General features: G+C 42.8%; 2 protein-coding genes across 5 annotated transcripts; both read right to left on the reverse strand.

Moving 5' to 3' along the window:
• Positions 1–14: 14 nt before the first annotated feature.
• LOC129837776 (mitochondrial import receptor subunit TOM40 homolog) lies at positions 15–5,463 on the reverse strand. Its single transcript, XM_055904219.1, has 10 exons — positions 4,009–5,463; positions 3,305–3,507; positions 2,606–2,673; positions 2,292–2,384; positions 2,068–2,169; positions 1,853–1,958; positions 1,481–1,603; positions 1,297–1,373; positions 891–993; positions 15–735 (listed from the first exon to the last, which is right to left on the reverse strand). The coding sequence occupies exons 2-10, from the start codon at positions 3,504–3,506 to the stop codon at positions 596–598; spliced, it is 1,014 nt and encodes a 337-aa protein (XP_055760194.1). The 5' UTR covers position 3,507; positions 4,009–5,463; the 3' UTR covers positions 15–595.
• Positions 5,464–5,563: 100 nt separating this feature from the next.
• Positions 5,564–23,342, reverse strand: LOC129837774 (probable ATP-dependent RNA helicase ddx6). Of its 4 annotated transcripts, none has more exons than XM_055904217.1 (13): positions 22,971–23,342; positions 20,064–21,121; positions 19,865–19,969; positions 19,618–19,747; positions 18,887–19,033; positions 14,105–14,199; positions 12,249–12,371; positions 11,951–12,079; positions 8,638–8,754; positions 8,445–8,508; positions 8,236–8,337; positions 7,881–8,092; positions 5,564–7,599 (listed from the first exon to the last, which is right to left on the reverse strand). In XM_055904217.1, the coding sequence occupies exons 2-12, from the start codon at positions 20,301–20,303 to the stop codon at positions 7,884–7,886; spliced, it is 1,461 nt and encodes a 486-aa protein (XP_055760192.1). In that variant the 5' UTR covers positions 20,304–21,121; positions 22,971–23,342; the 3' UTR covers positions 5,564–7,599; positions 7,881–7,883. The 4 variants fall into 4 exon arrangements, with proteins under 4 accessions (XP_055760192.1, XP_055760190.1, XP_055760193.1 ...); XM_055904215.1 differs by lacking the exon at positions 22,971–23,342 and adding an exon at positions 22,147–22,344; XM_055904218.1 differs by lacking the exon at positions 22,971–23,342 and adding an exon at positions 22,237–22,336.
• Between the last annotated feature and the right edge of the window lie 129 nt (positions 23,343–23,471).

The following is a 23,471-nucleotide window of genomic DNA, read 5'->3' on the forward strand; positions in this document are numbered from 1 at the left end:
ACGTCATCAAAAACCAAAGATAAAAAAGTTGTTTATTTATGATTCTAAATGCATTTCATAATCATATTGTCACGGTCTGGTGAACCTCAACTCCATTTCTGCCAATTTCTATTACATATATTGAAAGCAGTAACTGCACTCAGTGTACTCTGAACATTTCATGACTCTAGGACCAAGGAAATCTATTCAAAATGCTTCTGAAGTTCAGTAACTATATATATTCGTTAAGGGGAAAAAAATAGGGCTATATTTTACTGTTAAGTTTGTTTTGTTTGGAAATTGCCAAAAAATTGCGATACGGTTATCAGACAGCGACAATATTTGTCTAATCACATGTTGGACTGCATCACCTGATGCTCTCTATTCGTTGGGTATCACATATATACCAGAAGGAAATAGACTTGTGCTACAATATGTAGGCCTAGCTCCTTGGTATAGAGTAACCCCCTCACTCACTCTCTGCCCCACAATTGACAGTTATAGGAGAGTCTCTGAATCCAGTAGATACATACATGACAAGCCCAGGACTGTGTGTCTGTGCTGGTCCAAGCATGGCCCAGTGTGTCGGAGGCGGCTGGAGGAGGTCTGTGGAGGTCTAGCCGACGGTGACATTGAAGCCACACTGGAACTTGTTCTTCTTTTGGTTAAGGAAGGCTCCCAGGGCCAAGGAGAGAGGCAGAGGCAGCAGCTTCTTCTCCAGGACCGTCCCCACCACCCAGTTACTGTCTACCGAACCTGGAGACAGGGATGGAGGGGAGGGAATGATCAGGAAATAATTCAGACATGGGACAACAAGTGGATGAACTCTGGACAATCAATGACAAATGGATCAATGAACCCTTAAGGTCTGAAAGAATGGCTTTGCTGTAGAAGTACAGACAGTGGTTTACCTTTAAATAGCAGGTTGGCTTTAGGGAGGTCCAGCTGGTACCCAAACGATACTGCGGTCTCCTGCGTCCGCATGCTGCCCTCAAACTCCACCCCCAGCTGCAGCTGAGTTGGTAGTAGGACAACAAGATGGTCTCACAAACAGATCTAGCACTGTGGTGCTACATAGCCTCAAGTATTTCAGTGGGCTAACAACTCCATGTCAGTAAAGGCATGGCCTCAGACTTTCCACTAAGCACTCAACTCATAGGTGAGGGATGGTACTGTGCCTGTAGTCATGGTCTAGAGATGGTAGGTTACCAGTGGATTTCCAACTATTTTGCACAGTGATCCACACTAAAGCTTGAGGAGTTTTGTGGTCTAGACTGGGGGCAAGGTAGAGGTGATAGGATAGCTTAGTTTGGGTACCTGGTCATTGGCTCTGTGGTAGTACGTTGCATGAGCACCAGCACCTCCTAGAGTCAATGTGGCAACATAATTATTGCCTGGAGGAAAAACAAGAAGAATATTAATCTCAGTGACCTGACCAGTAAAAAACTCCTGGCTCTAACAGAAGGTGAGGTGGTGCGGTGTGGGTCAGAGTGGGTCTCACCTGTGTATCTGCCCATTAGGGAGGTGACTGCTCCCTCCTCCCCAGGCCTCCGGTGGTAGACCAGCTCTCCTCCCAACGCCAGGGCTGGACTGATGGACTGGAGGTAGTGAGCCACGATAATACCTGAGGACAGCAACTTCATCATCATCGATCTTACAATAGAGCACAAGAATAAAGGACTCATGTCTGAATAATAACCAGCCTGTTCACTCTGTTTACAGAGGCCATCATAACATGTGTTCAAAAGGTTGGGTAACAAGAACATTATTGCTGTACGTGATGAAGCTTCCACACAAATGTGCTTGTAGGAGAGATGGGTCGTTTTGCAGCATCATGGACCACCAGTGAAGCCTGATGAGAAAACAATCCTACCAGAGCCGAGGAGGACGTCTGGGTTGCCCAGGGTAACAGCAGAGGTGAAGTCATCACCACGATACTCCATGTCACACTGCCAGTTCACAAACTTGTGCTGTTGAGTCTGTTGAAATAACAAACGCATTATTGGAAATGGACAGATTAAACAGTAAGTTGAATATATAAACTTCCTGATCCTGGTGTGGCGTTCCCCGCTCTTCACAGTGACATACCTGGATGGCTATTTTAGAGCGCACAGCGCTGGTGAGCTGGTGGATAACCTGGGCGTTCAGACTACCGGTGTTGTCCATGTCTCCCACCATGACTGGGAAGGACTGGGGGTGTGGGGGGGGGGGGGGGGGGTTCAACACGTACATCAACAATTTTATTAGAACATAATAATATTAGGATAAAGTGGCTGAGAGACATTTTCCAGACCAGTCAAGTGACAGTTTACCTCAGCAGGTCCTGTCTGTTGAGTGCCCACGTAGGTGGCACCAAACCGGTAGCCAGATTCAGCCAAGGTGCTGAGAGTGACTGTATGACTGACCTGAAGAACAGATACAGCAGACATCCAATAAAGTGGCAAACAATATAGTATTCTGATCCATATAAAATAGGACAATCATCAGCTTGAGCTTTACAGCCTTGAGGGTTAGATAGTTCCTTTTCATTTTATAATAGCTCGCACAGAATGCATACTAACGCTGACTTCAACTTACTGACTGTGGCTGCATCTAGAATATATATTCCTCTAGCTCCACAACTGACCTGGAAGTGATTACTCAGGCCCTTGTTGACCACCAGTCGCACTCCTTCCAACTGGATGGGGAAGACCTCTGAAATGACGTTAGAACCAGAGATAGTTAGAGGACACAACTTTGTATCGGTCCCATTATGGCGTCTGTGAGAGAAAGGTTGCCGCCATTGAGGCCATCTCCATTTGGAAGTAGTGCATTTTCATCTTTTACTAACTGAGTTGGTAAACAAACTGAAAGGGTGCAATCTGCCACATGGAGTGAGTTGTTTTAACAGGTATAAAGGAAAGGTTGGCGATTTACTGCCACCTGCAGTTTAGGAATGTTTGCTCACACGTATAATTCATGGGCTGATCCCTCCTGATGACCTGGAAGGAATTATGTGATCCTTCCTTAACCAATAGCCCCACCAGTTGATTTAAAAATGGTGAAAGTCATCAATGGTGATGCCCTTGCTAAATCTGCCTTTTGGGCACTAGAGTTGTCCAAGTCTATGGTTAAAAATGAAACTATTTAATGCAAACAATTTTAACATTTAATACAATCTAAAATATGGGACAGAAAACATTTTACGTCAGAGGAAAAACACACCTCTCAAATAAAAAAAGAGCATAAAATCTGCCATGTCATTGCCCAGTCTATTCGAACAGGAAAGATGCACCTGTACAACTCTGATGTCGTACCGCATGACATGACTGTGTATGATCCTTACCTTTGCACTTGCGATGACACTCCTCATAGGTACCAGGGTTGGGGAGGGGGCTCCCCGTCTCACCCGCTGGCTGTCCGGGGACAGTGGGGGGAGGGACGGAGGGCATGGAGAACCCTGGGGGGGCAGACACCAACCCAGGGGCCCCCTGGACAACACCACTGCCTGGGGGAGGGGGGGAGCTGGCAGCCAACACACTGCCCATGCTGAAGCAGGATGAGAGAGAGAGAAGGGGTGAGATACTTGATATTATGTTAATAGTTATAGTGGCTAGCTATCCAACTCTATGCATTAACTGGGACAAAGACTAACACAGCTAGGTCAAGGCCAACGTGTATTTAAGCCAAACACGTAACGTTAGCTAGATAGCAAATGCCCACCCAAACCATCCCCTTTCGTTGTGGCCTTAAGGAACCATCTGTCTTATGGAACCATACCAAACGTAAGATATTGTATCATACTTAATGGAGTGTCTCGGATGTACGTACAGAATAATACGAAATGCTCTGAGACCTGGTCGACTTGACTGACGGTTACTGACTGAGCTAACGTTAGCTTGCTAATGTTGCTAGCGATAACAATTGCAGCACTGTACATGCTTCTGACAACCAAACTGTAACACCATCAGCTATCTGTAATAAAGACATCGGTTTTACAGTTGTCCGTTTCATGTAACTGTCCTTCAAATGTGTTAGCGAGCTACTCACGTTGACTGTTCGTGCGTGTCCGGCGGTAATTCTAGCTACACACCGGCAACTTTCAACCACAACCTTCCGGTGCACGTTTAGGCCCGCCCTCCATCCCCTATAACCACATGGATTGGGTAGTGTACCTACAAACTCAACCACCATTGGCCAGCACATCCAACTACTAGGAAAATCCTAAATATTGCGTGTTGTGCTGGGTTCATGTCCTAGTCGTAACTCTGAAATGACTGATCTACTATCTAGTTGAACACTAAGTTGCTGCACCACTGAGGTATGGTTTGAATGCAACACGTGTATAACTACAGCCAGTTAGCAAGTCCAACATTTACGAGTTTCCTACTTCCGACTAACACCTGAATACGACATTAATAGGCTTATTTTGCGCCTTCCAATCGGTTGCTTCATTCATTCCCATGAGGTAAGACATTCCCAGGGTAATCTTCCTACACAGTGCTCGTCTTCCTGTGATTCTTTCTACATGTAGAATGTACAGTACCCGTCAAGTTTGAACACACCTACTCCAGGTTAAAAAAATAGATCAAAAATCTACATTAGAATAAGAGTGAAGACATAAAAAATATGAAATAACAAATATGGAATCATGTAACCAAAAATGGACACCAATAAGAAGAGACTTGCTTGGGCCAAGAAACACAAGCAATGGACATTAGACAAGTGGAAATCCGTCCTTTAGTCTGACGAGTCCAAATTTAAGATTTTCCAACCGCTGTGTCTTTGAGACACAGAGTAGGTAAACGGTTGATCTCCGCATGTGTGGTTCCCACCATAAAGCATGGAGATGGTGTGATGGGGCTTTGCTGGTGACACTGATTTCAAATTCAAGGCACAGTTAACCAGCAGTCTGCAGTGATATGCCATCCCATCTGGTTTGCGCTTAGTGGGACTATCATTTGTTCTTCAACAGGACAATGACCCAACACACCTCCAGGCTGTGTAAGGGCTATTTGACCAAGGAGGAGAGTGATGGAATGCTGCATCAGATAACCTGGCCTCCACAAAAAACCCAACCTCAACCCTATTGAAATGAGTTGGACCATAGAGTGAAGGAAAAGCAGCCAACAAGTGATCAGCATGTGGAAACTGCTTAAGACTACCTCATTGAGCTGGTTGAGAGAATGCCAAGAGTGTACAAAGCGGTCAAGGCAAAGGGTGGCTACTTTGAAGAATCTAAAATATTTAGGCTTGTTTACACTTCACTGGTTGCTACATGATTCTGTGTGTATTATTTCATAGTTGATGTCTATTCTACAATGTAGGAAATAGCAAAAAAAAAAACTCTTGAATGCGTAGGTGGCCAAACTTTTGACTGGTACTGTATATTATGGTATCTTGAATGTTTTCCCAATTTATCATTAACACCACATCTGACCTAGCAAATTAAATGTATACATTTAGCTAGTTTCATGGCAGGCTTATGCCAAATAGGTTATGCATACTTCCCACAATGTTAGCTGACCACTGAAAATGTGTAACTTGACACAAACACAACGTTCAGTGTGATGAACCAATACACACAAAAACTTAGTCACAGGGATAGAGAATCAGCAGGCCTTTATTTGATTCCTTCAAAGGTGCTGGCATTGACACAATTGGCACGAGAATAAACTTTGCTTAGCCATCCTCCTACCACTTTAGCTAAGCAGGTGACCTCTGCCAACAAAACAACAGGAGCATTACTCAAACCAAATAAGATGGATAGAAAAAAGAAAAAAAATTGTCAAGTCTACCATAGTCGGCCCTGGAGTACCCCTGGCAAATGCTGCTTCTCTTGTCCATTTTATAGCCTCGTCCCAAAGCTATCGCTTGTTGCTTCGGGCGGCTGGTGTGCTGAGATAAAACGTTATTAATTGGTTAAACACAGACACTTGACAATGCTCAAATCATAAGTCCCATTTCAGTGCTCAAGTGCCTCAATTGAGGATAATTGACAATGGAATAAGTTAAATAAACTCCAGTATTTACAGGGATACTCCAGAGCCAGACATGGGGAAACAGTGCTCAGTATTGTAGGCTGTTTAAATAATGCATGACAATGGTCCTTGTTCGGTTCTGCTGGTGCTAAACTAAACAGAGGCCAGCCATCTGCTACAACTCTAATGTTGAAGATTGTAGGATCTGTTAGGGTTGTCGCTATAAGACAAGATTGTATTTGGCAATATTTTATCCTTTTAAAAGTAGATCTGTACTTTGGCCAATGAGAGTACTGCTACAATCTTCCCTCAACACAACCAGTCCTGTCAGACTACCCAATATAGCTGTACGAAAGAGGAAAAATACACTGCATAACAATTGTGAAAAAAATATGACAAATGCTGTGATTCCTCAACGACAATTGCCAGTAGTGTAACAAATCCCTTCTTGAGTTAGAGATTAGGGTCCCCCACCCTGTGTGACCATTTCTGCTCCCTGGTGTCTCTGAAAAGCTACAGAAAATCTGACCCTAGATCTTTCATCCCCAAATCCTAATATTAACCACTAGGAGAGGGGATGCAAAATTTACCTTAGATCAGTTTCAACTACTCCACATATTAAAAACACTGAGGGGAGTTCTGGGAAGCTGAGAAAACAAGCACTGACTTGAGGTGAGATCTAAACACATTACCAGAAGCTCTTTTTAGTACTTTCAAGCTACTTCCTGGAGCTCTGGTTCACACAGACAGATCCTTTCAGATGTACAGTATGAACACAGAGCGGAGGTTAGATTAAGGCACGCGAGTGAGTTAAGAGTGCGGGAGATGAACAGAAGAGTCAGAGCGATAGAATAGGATGACTGGCTTCAACCAGTGTATGTAAATAAAAAGTTTGCCCTGTTGATACAGGCTCTTCATGTCAGGTTCTATTGCCATCATCTCCTTGTCCAAGGGATCTGTTGCCCAAAGAGTTACAGGTCTGTCTGGTGCCATAGCCCACTAAGGAGGCTGTAAAATATAAACAAACAATAAGTAAACTAATCAACACTCATTGGACTCATCCGTGTGCGTCTGCGACAAACTATTCATGTAGGTGCCTTTCATATATGAATGTAAAGTCACAGCACGAACACTTAAAAACAAACTTTTAAAATGTAGTTCTATTCGTATTTCCACCGTATAGCACCATGATAGCTTTCCCCCAAACAGCCGTTAAAGCAGAGGGGGTACTTTTGGTTTTTTGAGTAAATCCATATTCCCTAATCAACATGTTCAGCTTTGGTTTCCTCAACAGTCATCTGCTCAGAAATAAGTCTATAGGAAGTGAACCTGACAAGCGAGGGCCTTTTCAACAGGAAATGATGAAATGTGACTGTATAAGAAGCCACTACAGTGATACACTGACAATACAGAAAAACCGCAGACTGAAATGATTGACAGTTGGCAGGTTAGATGCATATCATGTTGTTTAAAAAACAGCTGTAAACTGTGCCAAAACAAACTGACCACTGCTTTAAACTTTCCCCTTCTGAAAAAAAAAGGGGGGGGGGGGGGGGGGGGGGGATGCATCCTGTAGATTTTTTTATATATTCGGTCAGAAACTAAACATCTGTGCACAGCAGGGGATGGGTGTGATGAATGCCAGACGCCTCTTGTTCTCCTGGAAAAGAGATACGGCTCCAGTTAGGAACCAATGTTATCAAATTGCAAAAGCAGAAGCAAAGCCTATTCAACAATCCTATCCACCGAGAATCTTTTATCAGGCTGAACATGAGTGAACCGTTTCTCAGTTCAGGCCCTAATGCCCCCAATTACTTTGTTTTATGACCACTGACCAGCAAGGAATCAAAGGACTCAACATATGAAATAAACAAAGGTGAAATAACTACAGTCCTTTCTATTAGTGGGAGACTCATCTCTGTATACATGGTCAAACCTTACCATTTATGCTGCGCTTAACTCGCCGCCCTTGCCTCTGATCTCGTCTTCTGCGTCTGGGTCGGCAGAGTGGAACTCGGCCACGTACAGACCCTTGTCGATGCTGCCGGGGATGGGCTTAATGTCAGTCACCAGCTGGTCCTCGATGGACTTCAGGTTGAAGCGGTCCTCAGAGGTGATCAGGTTGATGGCCAGACCCAGGTGACCAAACCGCCCTGGAAAAGGTGTTAAAAATAGGCAACAGGCTTATATTTGACACTATTTACCCAGGAGAAAAGCAGATGGTAGCTGGAGAAGACCATGATGTTCCAGTAGGTCTTATTTGACAGCGTGATGAAAATGCAGTGGATGGTCTCACCTGATCTGCCGATGCGATGCAGGTACGTCTCAGCGTTCTTGGGGAAGTCAAAGTTGATCACTACGTTCACCGCTTGAATGTCAATTCCCCTGGTGAACAGATCTAAGCAGGGAGGCAAGAGAATTTAACAGTCTATCAGTTATATATTTTTTTAAATTATAAAAAAATGAAATCAAGCAATCATTCAACTCAAGAGTAAAATACATTACCAGTGCAGACCAAGTTCCTGCAGAGTCCGTTTCTGAAGTCATGGAACACACGGTTTCTATACTCCTGTTTCAAAGGCAAAACCAGTGCAAGGGTTAGAAAAACATGGCTACATAGATCTACACACTGTCTAATGAGAAGGTATTCCATGCGGTCTACATATAAAGTGCAAGTGGCTGGGCTGGCTGAGCTGACCTGCATCATCTTGGCGTGGATGTAGAAGCAGGAGTAGCCCAGCTGGGTTATCTTCTTGGCCAGCAGCTCAACCCTCTGTGTGGAGTTACAGAAGATGATGGACTGGTTGATCTGGAGCTGTTGGAGAACAAGACACAGTGATGAGACAACGTACTCATTATGAATGGATGGATGACCCAGATGAAGGAAACATGGCTTCCTGCTCTCCTATTTGTCAATATCTCTAGGAATGAAAGAGTTTGAGCTTTTGACTGGGTATGTAAAGGACCAGTTACGGAACACATTTTTCCAACCCACCTTGAGTTAGTATCTAGCAAAACATGAGGCACTATCTCTGGGACCTAAGGTTCCTTCAAGGTTACTCATCAAGCAAGTAGTGCAGTCAAAGTATTCAGACATCGTGATTTTTTTCACACCGTTACATTACAGCCATATTCTAAGATTGATGGGGGGGGGGGGGGGTCAATTTTAATCAATCTACACCAACACCCCATTATGACAAAGCAAACACACCCTTTTATACATTTGCTAACATTTCTAAAAACCTCACATTTACATACAGTTGAAGTTGGAAGTTTACATACACTTAGGTTGGAGCCATTAAAACTAGCTTTTCAACCACTCCACAAATTTCTTGTTAACAAACTATAGTTTTAGTAAGTCGATTAGGACATCTACTTTGTGTACGACATGTAATTTTTCCAACAATTGTTTAGACAGTGAAATAATCTCACAACTCCAGTGGGTCAGGAGTTTACATACACTAAGTTGACTCTGCCTTTAAACAGCTTGGAAAATTCTTTAAAATGATGTCTATCAGAAGCTTCTAAAGCCATGACATCATTTTAAAGAATTGAGTCAATAGGTGTACCTGTGGATATATTTCAAGGCCTACCTTCAAACTCAGTGCCTCTTTGCTTGACATCATGAGAAAATCAAACAAAAATCAGCCAAGACCTCACAAAGAAATGTAAACCACAAGTCTGGTTCATCCTTGGGAGCAATTTCCAAACGCCTGAAGGTACCACGTTCATCTGTACAAACAATAGTACGCAAGTATAAACACCATGAGACAACGCAGTCATCATACCGCTCAGGAAGGAGACGCATTCTGTCTCCTAGAGATGAACGTACTTTGGTGCGAAAAGTGCAAATCAATCCCAGAACAGCAAAGGACCTTGTGAAGATGCTGGAGGAAACAGGTACAAATGTATCTATATCCACAGTAAAAATTGAGTCCTATATCGACATAACCTGATTGGCCGCACAGCAAGGAAGAAGCCACTGCTCCAAAACCGCCATAAAAAAAGCCAGACTACGGTTTGCAACTGCACATGGGGACAAAGATTGTACTTTTTGGAGAAATGTCCTCTGGTCCGATGAAACAAAAATAGAACTGTCTGGCCATAATGACCATTGTTATGTTTGGAGGAAAAAGAGGGACGCTTGCAAGCCGAAGAACACCATCCCGAACGGTGAAGCACGGGGGTGGCAGCATCATGTTGTGGGGGTGCTTTGCTGCAGGAGGGACTGGTGCACTTCACAAAATAGATGGCATCATGAGGATGGAAAATTATGTGGATATATTGAAGCAACATCCAGACATCAGTCAGGAAGTTAAAGCTTGGTCGCAAATGGGTCTTCCAAATGGACAATGATCCCAAGCATACTTCCAAAGTTGTGGCAAAGTCAAGGTATTAGAGTGGCCATCACAAAGCCCGGACTTCAATCCTATAGAACATTTGTGGGCAGAACTGAAAAAGCGTGTGTGAGCAAGGAGGCCTATAAACCCGATTCAGTTACACCAGCTCTGTCAGGAGGAATGGGCCAAAATTCACAAGCTTGTGGAAGGCTACCCAAAACATTTGACCCAAGTTAAACAATTTAAAAAGGCAATGCTACCAAATACTAATTGAGTGTATGTAAACTTCTGACCCACTGGGAAAGCGATGAAAGAAATAAAAGCACTATTATTATTATTCTGACATTTCATTCTTTAAAAAAAGTGCTGATCCTAACTGACCTATTTTTACTGGGTTTAAAGATCAGGAATTGTGAAAAACTGAGTTTAAATGAATTTGGCTAAGGTGTATGTAAACTTCCGACTTCAACTGTAAGTATTCAGACCCTTTCCTCAGTACTTTGTTGAAGCACCTTTACACAGCTATTTTTCGATCTCTCCAGAGATGTTCGATCAGGTTCAAGTGCGAGCTCTGGTTGGGACACTCAAGGACATTCAGAGACTTGTCCCGAAGCGACTCCTGCGTTGTCTTGGCTGTGTTCGGAGGGTCATTGTCTTCTTGGAATGTTGTCCTGAATGCTCTGGAGCAGGTTGTCAGACTGGGGTGAAGGTTTTCGCCAAGGATCTCTGTACTTTGCTCCGTTCATCTTTCCCCTCAATCCTGACTAGTCTCCCAGTCCCTGCCTCTGGAAAAACATCCCCACAGCATGGTACTGCCACCACCATGCTTACCTGTACAGATGGTGGCAGGTTTCCTCCAGATGTTACGCTTGGCATTCAGCCCAAATAGTGCAATCTTGGTTTCATCAGACCAGAGAATCTTGTTTCTCATGGTCTGAGTCTTTAGGTGCATTTTGGCAAACTCCAAGCGGGCTGTCATGTGCCTTTTACGGAGGAGTGACTTCCGTCTGGCCACTACCATAAAAGCCTGATTGGTGGAATGCTGCAGAGATGCTTTTCCTTCTGGAAGGTTCTCCCATGTCAGATTGACCATTAGGTTCTTGGTCACCTCCCTGACCGAGGCCCTTCACCCCCGATTGCTGTGTGGCCGGAAGACCAGCTCTAGAAAGAGTCAACCATTTAAGAATGATGAGGCCACTGTTCTTGGGGACCTTCAATGCTGTAGACATTTTTGGTACCCTTCCCCAGATCTGCGTCTTGACACAATCCTGGCTCCGAGCGCAACGGACAATTCTAGACAGGTGTGTTCCTTTCCAATTCATGTCCAATCAATTGAATTTACAACAAGTGGACTCCAAGTTGTTTTATACATCAAGGATAATCAATGGAAACAGGATGCACCTGAGCTCAATTTCTAGTCTCCCATCAAAAGGTCTGAATACTTAAGGTATGTTTTTTATGTTTTAATACATTTGCAAAAATGTATAAAAACACGTTTCCGCTTTGTCATTATGGGGTAGTGCGTGTAGATTAATGAGGGGGAAAATTATGTCATCCATTTTAGAATAAGGCTGTAAAGTAACAAAATGTGACAAAAGTCAAGGGGTCTGAATACTTTCCGAATGCACTGTATGTAGCTCAAACTACCTCCACAGCTTTCGACACACTCACCCTGGAGAAGAGGGTGTTGAGGCAGTGGACTTTCTGCCTCTCAGTGACGTAGGCGTAGTACTGGGTGATGCCCTTCAGTGTCAGCTCATCCATCAGGTTGATCTCATAGGGCTTTGAAAGGTGCTTCGCCTGGAGAGGGGGAAAGGGGTAAACATATTGCAATTGAAAGTAAAGACAATTCAGTCGTCAACTTTTAATTCAGACTAATTTCTCTCATTGAATCTCCATGCACATCTCCCCCTTGGTCTCCCCCTGTTCTCGTACTCTAGCCCCCAGTTATCATGGAAAGTCCTCTCACCATGAACTTCTGCACACTGATGGGGAAGGTGGCAGAGTAGAGTAGGATCTGACGACCCTTAGCCAGGAAGCTAATGATGTCTTCGATCAGGACCACAAAGTCCTGAGACAGCAGCTTGTCTGCCTGGAGAGAGAGAGAGAGAGAGAGTCAGGACACATTTGTTGATGACCCAGTTGAGTGCAGCCTCAGCACATTAACTAAACTCAGCAAAAAAAAGATACTTTCTCGCACTGTCAACTGCGTTTATTTTAAGCAAACTTAACATGTGTAAATATTTGTATGACCATAAGATTTAACAACTGAGAAACTGAACAAGTTCCACTGACATGTGACTAACAGAAATTTAATAATGTGTCCCTGAACAATGTGGGGTCAAAATCAAAAGTAACAGTCAGCATCTGGTGTGCCCCCCAGCTGCATTAAGTACTGCAGTGCATCTCCTCATGGACTGCACCAGATTTGCCAGTTCTTCCTGTGAGATGTTACCCCACTCTTCCAACAATGCATCTGCAAGTTCCTGGACATTTCTTGGGGGGAGGGCTAGCCCTCACCCTCCGGGCCAACAGGTCCCAGACGTGCTTAATGGTATTGAGATCCAGACTCTTCGCTGGCCATGGCAGAACACTGACATTCCTGTCTTGCAGGAAATCACGCACAGAACGAGCAGTATGGCTGGTGGCATTGTCATGCTGGAGGGTCATGTAAGGATGAGCCTGCAGGAAGGGTACCACATGAGGGAGGAGGATGTCTTCCCTGTAACACATAGTGTTGAGATTGCCTGCAATGACAACCTCATGCTGTGACACACCGCCCCAGACCATGACGGACCCTCCACCTCGACCCTGCTCCAGAGTACAGGCCTCGGTGTAACGCTCATTTCTTCAACGATAAACGCGAATCTGACCATCACCCCTGGTGAGACAAAACTGCAACTCGTCAGTGAAGAGCACTTTTTGCCAGTCCTGTCTGGTCCAGCGACTGTGGGTTTTGTGCCCATTGGCGACGTTGTTGCCAGCCTCTCTCAGCCTATTGCGGACAGTCTGAGCACTGATGAAGGGATTGTGCGTTCCTGGTGTAACTCGGGCAGTTGATGCCATCCTGTACCTGTCCCGCAGGTGTGATGTTCAGATGTACCGATCCGGTACAAACGTTGTTACACGTGGTCTGCCACTGCAAGGACGATCAGCTGTCCGTCCTGTAGCGCTGTCTTGGGTATCTCACAGTACAGACATTGCAATTTATTGCCCTGGCCACATCTGCAGTCCTCATGCCTCCTTGCAGCACGCCTAAGGCACGTTCACGCAGATGAGCAGGAACCCTGGGCATCTTTCTTTTGGTGTTTTTACAGTCCGTAGAATGGCCTCTTTAGTGTCCTATGTTTTCATAACTGTGACTAACCTTAATTGCCTACCGTCTGTAAGCTGTCAGTGTCTTAACCTTTCCACAGGTGCATGTTCATTAAGTTTTGTTTATGGTTCATTGAACATGGGAAACAGTGTTTAAAACCTTTACAATGGAGAGCTGTGAAGTTATTTGGATTTTTACGAATTATCTTTAAAGACAGGGTCCTGAAAAAAGGGACAGGGTCCTGAAAAAAGGGACAGCAGGTGGCAAAGTGGGGCTACTTTCACTTGGCTTATTAAACCAATACTATTCCTGTAGAAAAACGAAATCTATTTATTTGTGTGTGTGTATATATATATATATATATATATATATATATATATATATATATATATATATATATATATATATATATATATATATATATATATATACACACATACATACACACACACACACTTTCCAGATTTCATAACATATGCCGCTTTAATAAAACAACCAGCGGCACTCACCTCATCCATCACCATCATCTGGACTTTATCCACTTTGGCCACGCCCTTCTTTATCAGGTCCAGGATCCTGCCTGGTGTGGCTATCACCACATGCACTGAGAGACAAGGGACGAGATAGAGAAAAGAATGAAAATAAACATTAAGTGCTAGGGATGTGCATCTTTCCCTTTTAAGACGATTTGTTACGCATCCAGACAAATTGTCTCCGATACAGGTACGATACGTATTAGTTTGAAACGATTCAGTGTGACTCGGTTTGATTAGAGCAAGGGTGGGCAACTCCAGTCCTCAAGGGCCTGATTGGAGAAAATGTGTGACACCATCCCTAGAAAACACAGTTGATTAGAATGCAATTTGATTAAACTTAAGATTAGTGGCCAGATTCACAAAACATTATGAAAAAACATAAGTTTAAGGAAAAAAATTGTAAGTTCATAAGATAGTTTGTAAATGCAATTCCTCAATGTTCTTAGGAACTTTGTAAATATCATGTGGCATTGATATTAGTGATGTGCTTGAAACAAATAAATATGCCTATGTGACAGGGATTATCGGATTTGGTTATTTTTCTTCACACATTATAGCCACCAGACTAGCTATATCAAAATCATAAACGGATAACCAAGAAAAAAGATTAAGTGATGAAGGAAATAGCAGCCAGGAAAAGGTTGCTGTTGGGGAGACTTGATAACTGCGGAGTCACTGCAGAGACCAAAAATAAAGGATGGGTTTGAGTGGCCGAGTGTCTGTGCCGTCGGGGGTATGGCAAGGGACAGTGACGCCGAAAAAAAAAAAGGGGGCTGAGAGACCATTCATGTGGACCAGCTGGAGGAGGTGTCGTCCATCAGAGATGGTGGTAGAGGGACTGCGCGACCGGTAAGTTAGCTAGCTAACGTGTAAAGACATATTAGCCAACATGGCTACTGACGTTAACGTTAGACATGTTCTTCTTTGCAAATTGACGAGATAGCGCTAGCTATTTTAACACTAATAGAATATTGTAATATATTGTTAATTACTTTCTAGCTAGCTAATGCGTGTTTACTTTGTATTCTTGTTGTATTTAAATATCCGGTAGCCAACTGTGGCACAAGAAAATGTTCATGGCTACAAAAGTATCCATTTGTCTCAAGACAAGGGTTTAGCTGTGCTAAAGTTTAGGATTTCTTCTTGGAAATGTACTTATGCATTATTCTCAAGAATCCCATTTCTTCTTAGAAAGAAACTTAGGAAAAACCTTAATTTCCAATAATTTTGAGAAATAGCAAATTTGCTTAACTTTCTTAAGTCTACAGTTACCGAAAAAAATGGTAGTTAAGAAATTTAAGGTTTTTGTGAATCCGGCCCAAGGTGACTATTGGAGTATGGCGTGTTAACTGGTGTAAAACTGACATCAGGCCCTCGAGGACTAGAATTGCCCACCCCTGGATTAGAGGAACATATCGATGCACTAACATCTGTTGCATAAACACATTCATTTTCCATTCTAAATTAAAATCTGCTGCAGATGGAGCTCATGAGCTTTTTATATTTTATTTAAAACCTCTTAGGGCTAGGGGGCAGTGTTCGGAAGTTAGGATAAATGACGTGCCCAAAGTAAACTGCCTGTTACTCAGGCCCAGAAGCCAGGATATGCATATAATTGGTAGCATTGGATAGAAAACACTCTGAAGATTATAAAACTTAAAATAATTTCTTTGAGTATAACTGAACTGATATTGCAGGCGAAAACTCGAGGAAAATCCATCCAGACTTTTTTTTGGGGGGGGGGGGTCACTATTTCAACACTTGTCTATAGGATATACAAATAAATAGCTCCCAGATTGCAGTTCCTATGGCTTCAACTAGATGTCAATAGTCTGACTGTAGTCTTGTGGCGCGCGTGGATGAGGGCACACACCCGTTATTCATCTCCAGTATTGAACATACTACATGCCGTCTTAAATTTGATGATTTATTTACATATTAGGGTACCCGAGGATTGAGTAGAAACGTTGTTTGACTTATTTGGACGAAGTTTATTGGTAACGTTTGCGATTCCTTTGTATGCATGTTGAACTTGTGGATTACCGAATCAACTTTTTGGGGATATAAAGGACTTTACCGAACAAAACAACCATTTGTTACGTAGCTGGGACCCTTGGGATTGCAAACAGAGAAAGACCTTCAAAGTTAAGCGATTTATTTTATCGTTATTTCTGACGCCTCTGCTGGTTTGGAAAAAGTTAATGCTTTTGTATGCGGGGCGCTGTCCTCAGATAATCACACGGTATGCTTTCGCCGTAAAGCCTTTTTGAAATCGGACAACGCAGTTGGATTAACAAGAAATTAAGCTTTTAAATTATGTATAACACTTGTATGTTCATGAATGTTTAATTCCGATTTTGTAATTTGAATTTGGCGTGCTCCAACTTCAGATGTTGCCGATTTTGATCCCGTAATCGGGATCTGTGCGCTAAGAGGTTTTAACTGATTTGCCTAGTTAAAAGTTAATAACAAATCCTTATTTACAATGACGGTCTACCGGGGAAGTGCCATGTTCAGGAGCAGAACGACAGATTTTGACCATGTCAGCTCGGGGATTCGATCCAGCCAACGCTCTAACCACTAGGCTGTGTGTAAATGATGCTTGTAGGCATCTGATCTGAGCCATAAGGAAAATCACCCACTAATGAATGTCCATTTGGCTGATTAAGCGTTAGAGGAGCTAGTAATGTATAAATAATTTTTAAAATCTTGCTATGGCACAGCCAATGAATAAATAGCACAACTTTGGTTTCACCCGTCTCATAATCAGCCGGTTTAGACTTCTGAAACGTAACACTGGACCTTGAAGTCAGTTCCACTGCATTTTCCCATTATTCATTCTAAATCAGGGACTGATTTAAAAAATCTTGCTATGACATAGCCAATGAATATATAGCACAACAAAATAAATCAGGGCTGATTTAGACCTGCGACACCAGGCGTGTGCGATTAATGATCAGGTAGAACAGAAAACCAGCAGGCTCTGGACCTCGTAGTGTAAGAGTTGAATACCCCTGATTTAGACCGTTTGGAAGTTAACGGACTCTGAGTGAGCTTGTATTCTTCTCTAGCTTCGACCATGTAGTACAGGTAGAAAAAGTGATTGCTGTCCTCGTTATGAAATTACCAACTTTTACCATATACACATTAAAAATGACTACACACAGATTGTTTTAAGCAAAACTACTGCTGATAGTGAACTTGAACAATCCAAATGAAATAGAATGTATGCCCTAATCAGCATGTAGCCTACCTACCCTTTCAAAAGTGCATTTGATTAAAAAAATAACCTAGAAACTGTAGTTGGTTTTCACTCAACTAATAAAGGATAATATAGAGCAAGCCATTTTACAAACATTTGAATGCTGAAGGTGAGTCGCAGATATACCAGATCAGGAATAGACCTACCCATCGTTGGTCAGCGTGCGAAGCTGAACATAGGACGCAGTTTGACTAGGCTACTGATATTGACTGGGGTTGTTGGGCATGCAAAATTACTTCTAGATCAATGACTGTCAACATAATTAAATGCTTAGTTCAACACTGAAGGAGACAACACAGTTGCCATAGAATATTAGGTATTTTCAGAAGGTAGACAGTAATTTGAGCAAAAATAAAAAATTCTGGCGATTTGTAGCGTTTGAATAGATTTTCTGACAATGCATGCTACATTTGGATCGGTTTGGGGTCCCGCGGATCAATGCACTCATATCTTAAACATTTGAATCAGGAACCTATCATTACAGCGGACCAAACAACTCATACACTATATATACACACACACACAAAAGTATGTGGACCCCTCTTCAAATTAGTGGATTTGGCCATTTCAGCCACACCCGTTGCAGACCGGTGTATAAAAACAGCCATGCAATCTCCATAGACAAACATTAACAGTAGAATGGCCTTACTAAAGAGCTCAGTGACTTTCAATGTGGCACCGTCACAAGATGCCATCTTTCCAACAAGTCAGTTCTTAAATTCTCTGCCTCGCAAGAGCTGCCCCGGTCAACTGTTTGTGCTGTTATTGTGAAGCGGAAACATCTAGGAGCAATAATAGCCCAGCAACGAAGTGGTAGTGCGTAAGTTGCAACACTCATTGTGGAGTTCCAAACTACCTTTAAGCAACGTCAGCACAAGAACTGTTTGTCGGGAGCTTCATGAAATGGGTTTCCATGGCCGAGCAGCCGTACACAAGCCTAAGATCAATCACCATGCGCAATGCCAAGCGTCAGCTGGAATAGTGTTATAAAGCTCGATGGCATTGGATTCCGGAGCAGTGGAAATGCATTCTCTGGAGTGATGAATCAAGCTTCACCATCTGGCAGTCCTAAGGACGAATCTGGGTTTGGCAGATACCAGGAGAATGCCAACTGCCCCAAGCGAGGACTAACTCCATATTAATGCCTATGATTTTGGAATGAGATGTTCGACGGGCAGGTGTCCACATCCTTTTGGTCATGTAGTGTATCAAACATTTGAATCGGGGACTGATCATTACAGCCCTAGTAAGTGCAGTATATAAAGGCACATAATGAGGAGCTGCACAATGTGCTGTTGTGTAACATGGGCAAGTCGCTTGATCGACAGCCAAACTAGATTTAAAGTTAAAGTAACAAAGTGTCAGTCACACAAGCAAACAATATCCATAATGTCTGTAGAGCTATGATCAGCTGCAATTCTTCACACATTGGTGAGGCCACTACACTACAGCCACTCTAACCCTTTCGACTGCCTCTCCCCCGTAGCAGTTACCAGTCTCGTCCAGACGCATGATGTCGTCCCTCAGGTTGGTGCCTCCCGTGGTGGCCATGACCTTGACCCCACCCATGTGCTTGCTCACCTGGATGCTGATCTGGCTCACCTGCAGGGCCAACTCTCGTGTAGGAACCATCACCATGGCTGCAGAGAAGAGAGGAAGGGGAGAGAGGGGAAGAAATTTAAGGACAGAGCAGAGAAAAAGGGGTTTGGGGAATGAGTGACAAGAGAAAAACAATCTCCACAAATCAATTGGAATAATTAACCTATAACTTTCACTGAATGGTAAATAGCTCACGCACTGGCTTAACTGAATGGAATTTATCCAACTCACTAAACTCAAGTGGCCTTGACATATTATGAATCTGTGGCATGCTGTTCCCTTGTGGTCAAGCTCTATTACAGCACACTGTGTGTGGGCGTTAGGTTTGTGACAGTGGGTCTGTCCATATGTCAGAGATTCCTTGTCCCACCAGGCGTACTCAGCCGTAGTAATGCCCTCTCCATACACTGAATGTGTGCTTACTTGTGCATCAATCTAGTGAATTGTTCAGGCAACTACATAGGGGTATTCACCGGTGAATACATCACAATAGGCCAAATTAATCATAAAACAGTAAGGCAGATTTCATACACGGACTTGGTACCAAAATTGATTAAAACAAGCAAATGAGATCACATGGATTGATGTTGAAAGGGCATTGAGTAGCAGCTGGTGCAGTTCTCACCCTGTATGTGGTCCTTCTTCAGGTCTATCCTCTCCAGGAGAGGAATGAGGTAGGCTCCGCTTTTCCCGGTGCCGTTCTTAGCCCGGGCCAGGATGTCCCTTCCTGACAGAGCAATGGGGATGCTCTCCTCCTGGGGAACAGACAGACACAGGTTGGTGAGAGACCGTTCCACAAACATGAGCAAACACTAACACACATTCAACAAAGTTCCAAAAAAGTCATGGACAGAGCAGCAGAGGGAAGTCACCTGTACAGGAGATGGTTTCTCCCAGCCCATCTCAAAGATCCCCATCAGTAGCTCCCGCTTCAGGCAGTAGTCCTCAAACTCATTCCCCTTGGTCGATGTCACATCCTGGGGAAAGAGTAGACAGTCAAGGTTGAAGCTAGGGTCATTATTGATTGATGCACCTGCTTTGTTAAACTGTGAATGTGTCACTAGGCCTTACTGATGTTCTAAATCTGCAGTCTTTCTGTGGAAGCTGCAGGCACTTCTTCCAGTCATCGCCAAACCGGATACCCCCACTGCCCTGGGGAATGTTACCCCCTTTCTGGTGGGCATCTGGTTGTGGGGCAGTTGCCAGGGATCCTGATGTTAGTCCAACTGGCTTGAGTGGTCCTCTAAACTGCCCATTGGGCTTGTTCAGTCCCATGATGGATGTTGGGTTCTCCGTTCTTGCTGTAGACATGGCTTAGAGAGCTTTTCCTTCAGTCTGCCAATTCCTTAGTCACTCACAGTGTAAAGCTAAACTTTATTGTTCAATGTTTCCTTAGATCTTGTTTTTCCACTCGTGGAACTAATGTCCTTGTGTTATTTAGCTCACAAAGAAAAACTAAAACCTTGTTTTCAGGATTTCTAATTTAAAGAATTTATGTATACACTTATACGTACAGACCTCTTGAAAAGAAGAGTCTGGCGTACGAAAATTGTATATTTACAAGACGCTCCCCAAAAAGGGAGAAATTAGCATTTATATGAATAAATTGATCATATATCCGCTCAAAAACAAACCTATGTGAACATGTTTCAGAATTCAGAGTTCAAACATCTAAAGTAAATTATCCTGAAGCAGTCTTATTCCTGGTGAAAATAGCTTTTTCTGAAGTTCTCTGTGTACAACAACCTGTTAAGTTTTAAATATTGTTTCTATGTTCAAAGATCTTTTAAGCTTTTTTCCTGGACTGAAGTCGTCGTACGTTTCTTTGTTAGAGTCTCAAGTGCTTTTAGTCTTTTACATTTAAACAGACCTGTACTGTCCTCTGATTCACATGGACTATTCCTATGTTTCTGAGTCTTTCAACTTGGTGTGTTTTTTGGTGTGTTATGAGGCAATTATTTTTGCTATTGGCAACCTCAAAAAATGACTTATACAAAACACTGAGGGTAATAGTTCCAACCCTTTGTGTTGTTCACTTGGACAGTCACAATGTGTGTTCTGCTGTTGTGCTCTTCTTTTGCTGTGGTAGGTGTGAAGCTGACACTTAGTTGCATTTAACTCCAGGTTACCTGCACGAAACCAACAATACATCATAAGGACAAAAACACCAATGTTACATGTCTAAATTATTAATGAAACCAAATCTCAACTTCTAAACAAAAACAACCAATGACTAGGACTGTACTTTAAATGATAGAACATGTTAATTTCCAGATAAGACTCGATTAGCGATAAACTTGAGCATTTTAGTTAACGTGTAACTAGCTAACTGGACAGATTAGCAAGGTTTTTAGCTAGCTAGTTAGGTTACGTGGTAAAAACGGTCGATATAATAAGTGTAGTTAGCGAGTTGCCAAGTGCATTGGTCTGGGGCAAAAGCAAAGCAGGAAAACTGTTTTAACAAGATCCAAAACTTAAGAAGTTACGAGCACACATTAGTTACACACAAGTTGGCTGTGATAAAACACTACATTAGCTAACTACGACTGAGCTCAACAAAATAGTTCAGTTAACGTTAGCTCCGAGTTGGTGATTAGTGTACTCGTGAGACAATGAATAAATTGAGCAGCCAACAGACCCACATTTGCTTAACCAGCAACGTTAGATGGCTAACTAATGATTGGTTGTGTGACCACAGTAACGTTAACCGTAGGCACACTTTACGTGGATACTAACTAGCTACCTAGTGGCATTAAATGCCCGGTAAAGTAGATTAGTTAAGCCAACGTAACAAGTTAGAGATGTTAAGTTAGCTAGTTAACTACAGTTAGCTAGCAAGCTAACTAGCTAGCTGTGATAACGTGTTAATCGAAGTTTTTGGGCTGAGTTAGTTTGACTGACAACTTTGAGGCTAACAGTAACTTCACGACACAAGTTCGAGTTGAGGCTGACGATTTAGACAGTCGACAGATTTGATAAAGTAAAAAAAAATAAAAAATAACTAGCATGTTCGCGTCGCAAACATTGCTGGTTAGTTAGCTAAGTAGCTAACTATAATAAATAACGTTAAGCGTAGCCTGACTGGTAGACTCTCCTAGGCAGTCGAGTAGCGCCCATGCACTATCAGCTACTTCAAACAAATACAACATGTTACCTTAATGTTCATCGGACGTCTTCTCTCGTTAACTTAATTAAAGCAAATGTTCCAAGTATTATGATACTGTTTGTGTTTCGTGAAACCCACCGACTTGTCTCTTTTGTCTCTTCTTTAAAAAAAAAAAGACAATTCAACATGGCCGCGCGCTCCCCTTTAGCTTGTTGTCTCTTTCGCTTTCCTACTGGGTCGTCACTAGTTACCACAGCCACAAAGACATAAACCCCGCCCATTTTACAATTTATCTTCTTAAAATGTGGTTTTAACCTGATAACCGTATGCCTAACAATATTAAGCAATTGTTTTATGCATGTTTATGCAATAACCAATTTTGACTTTGCGGCTGTGGTAACTAATGGAACCCTTCGTTCATCTGGCTGCGCAGGTACATTAACTATCCAATCAGCGTGTTCTGTTTCGAACTCAAATTGGTTAGCGCTATCTGCTTCCAGTTTCGTGAAACCCACCGACTTGTCTCTCTTTTGTCTCTTCTTTAAAAATAAAATGACAATTCAACATAGCCGCACGCTCGCCTTTAGCTGGTTGGTCTCTTTCGCTTTCCTACTGGGTCGTCACTAGTTGACACAGCCAAAGTCATAAGCCCCACCCATTTATCTAATTCAAATGTGATTTGAAACTGATAAGCATTTTTTATTTTTTTTAAATACATTTTTACGATATAACCAAGTTTTACTTTGTGGCTGTGGTAACTAATGGAACCCTTCGTTCGTCTGGCTGCGCAGGTACATGAACTATCCAATCAACGTGTCCTGTTTCGAACTCAAATTGATTAGTGCTATATGGGTTCCTTGGGACGTCCCTACCGTAAAACACTTGCTTCCCAGGCGAAACAGTTCTGTAGAGTTCGTGCACATATTATGACGACATTTGTGATAGTTTTGGACTTCGGTGAGGGATTGTTCGGCTGTTCTGGCACACGACATTTTTTTTCTGGAGGAAAGCCGAAGTTCGGTGCCGATGTCTACGCCCCTTCGTCGGTGATTGGTCAACAGTAGGGATTCTTCAGTGTAGTCTTTGTTGTTATTCAACCAGAGACGACTCGTTTTCATGCAATTTTTTTCATTGAGAAATACTGCACACACAAGCTTAGTCAGATGTACAATTGCGCGACTAAGATCTCTTCGGTAAAAACGAAAAATGAATGACATATTTATTGGGATGTCTTCGATGAATTTGGACTATTTTGACGAAGTGTAACTGGCTACGGTGTCTCAAAATGGACAAACAGTACTATTGACATGTTTTCCCCCTCGTTTTTCAAGCGTAGGTCTTGAAGTAGCACACTCGGTTCGGATAGTCGAATT

The sequence above is a fragment of the Salvelinus fontinalis genome, chromosome 38, assembly GCF_029448725.1.
Source record: "Salvelinus fontinalis isolate EN_2023a chromosome 38, ASM2944872v1, whole genome shotgun sequence".
Taxonomy (NCBI): domain Eukaryota; kingdom Metazoa; phylum Chordata; class Actinopteri; order Salmoniformes; family Salmonidae; genus Salvelinus; species Salvelinus fontinalis.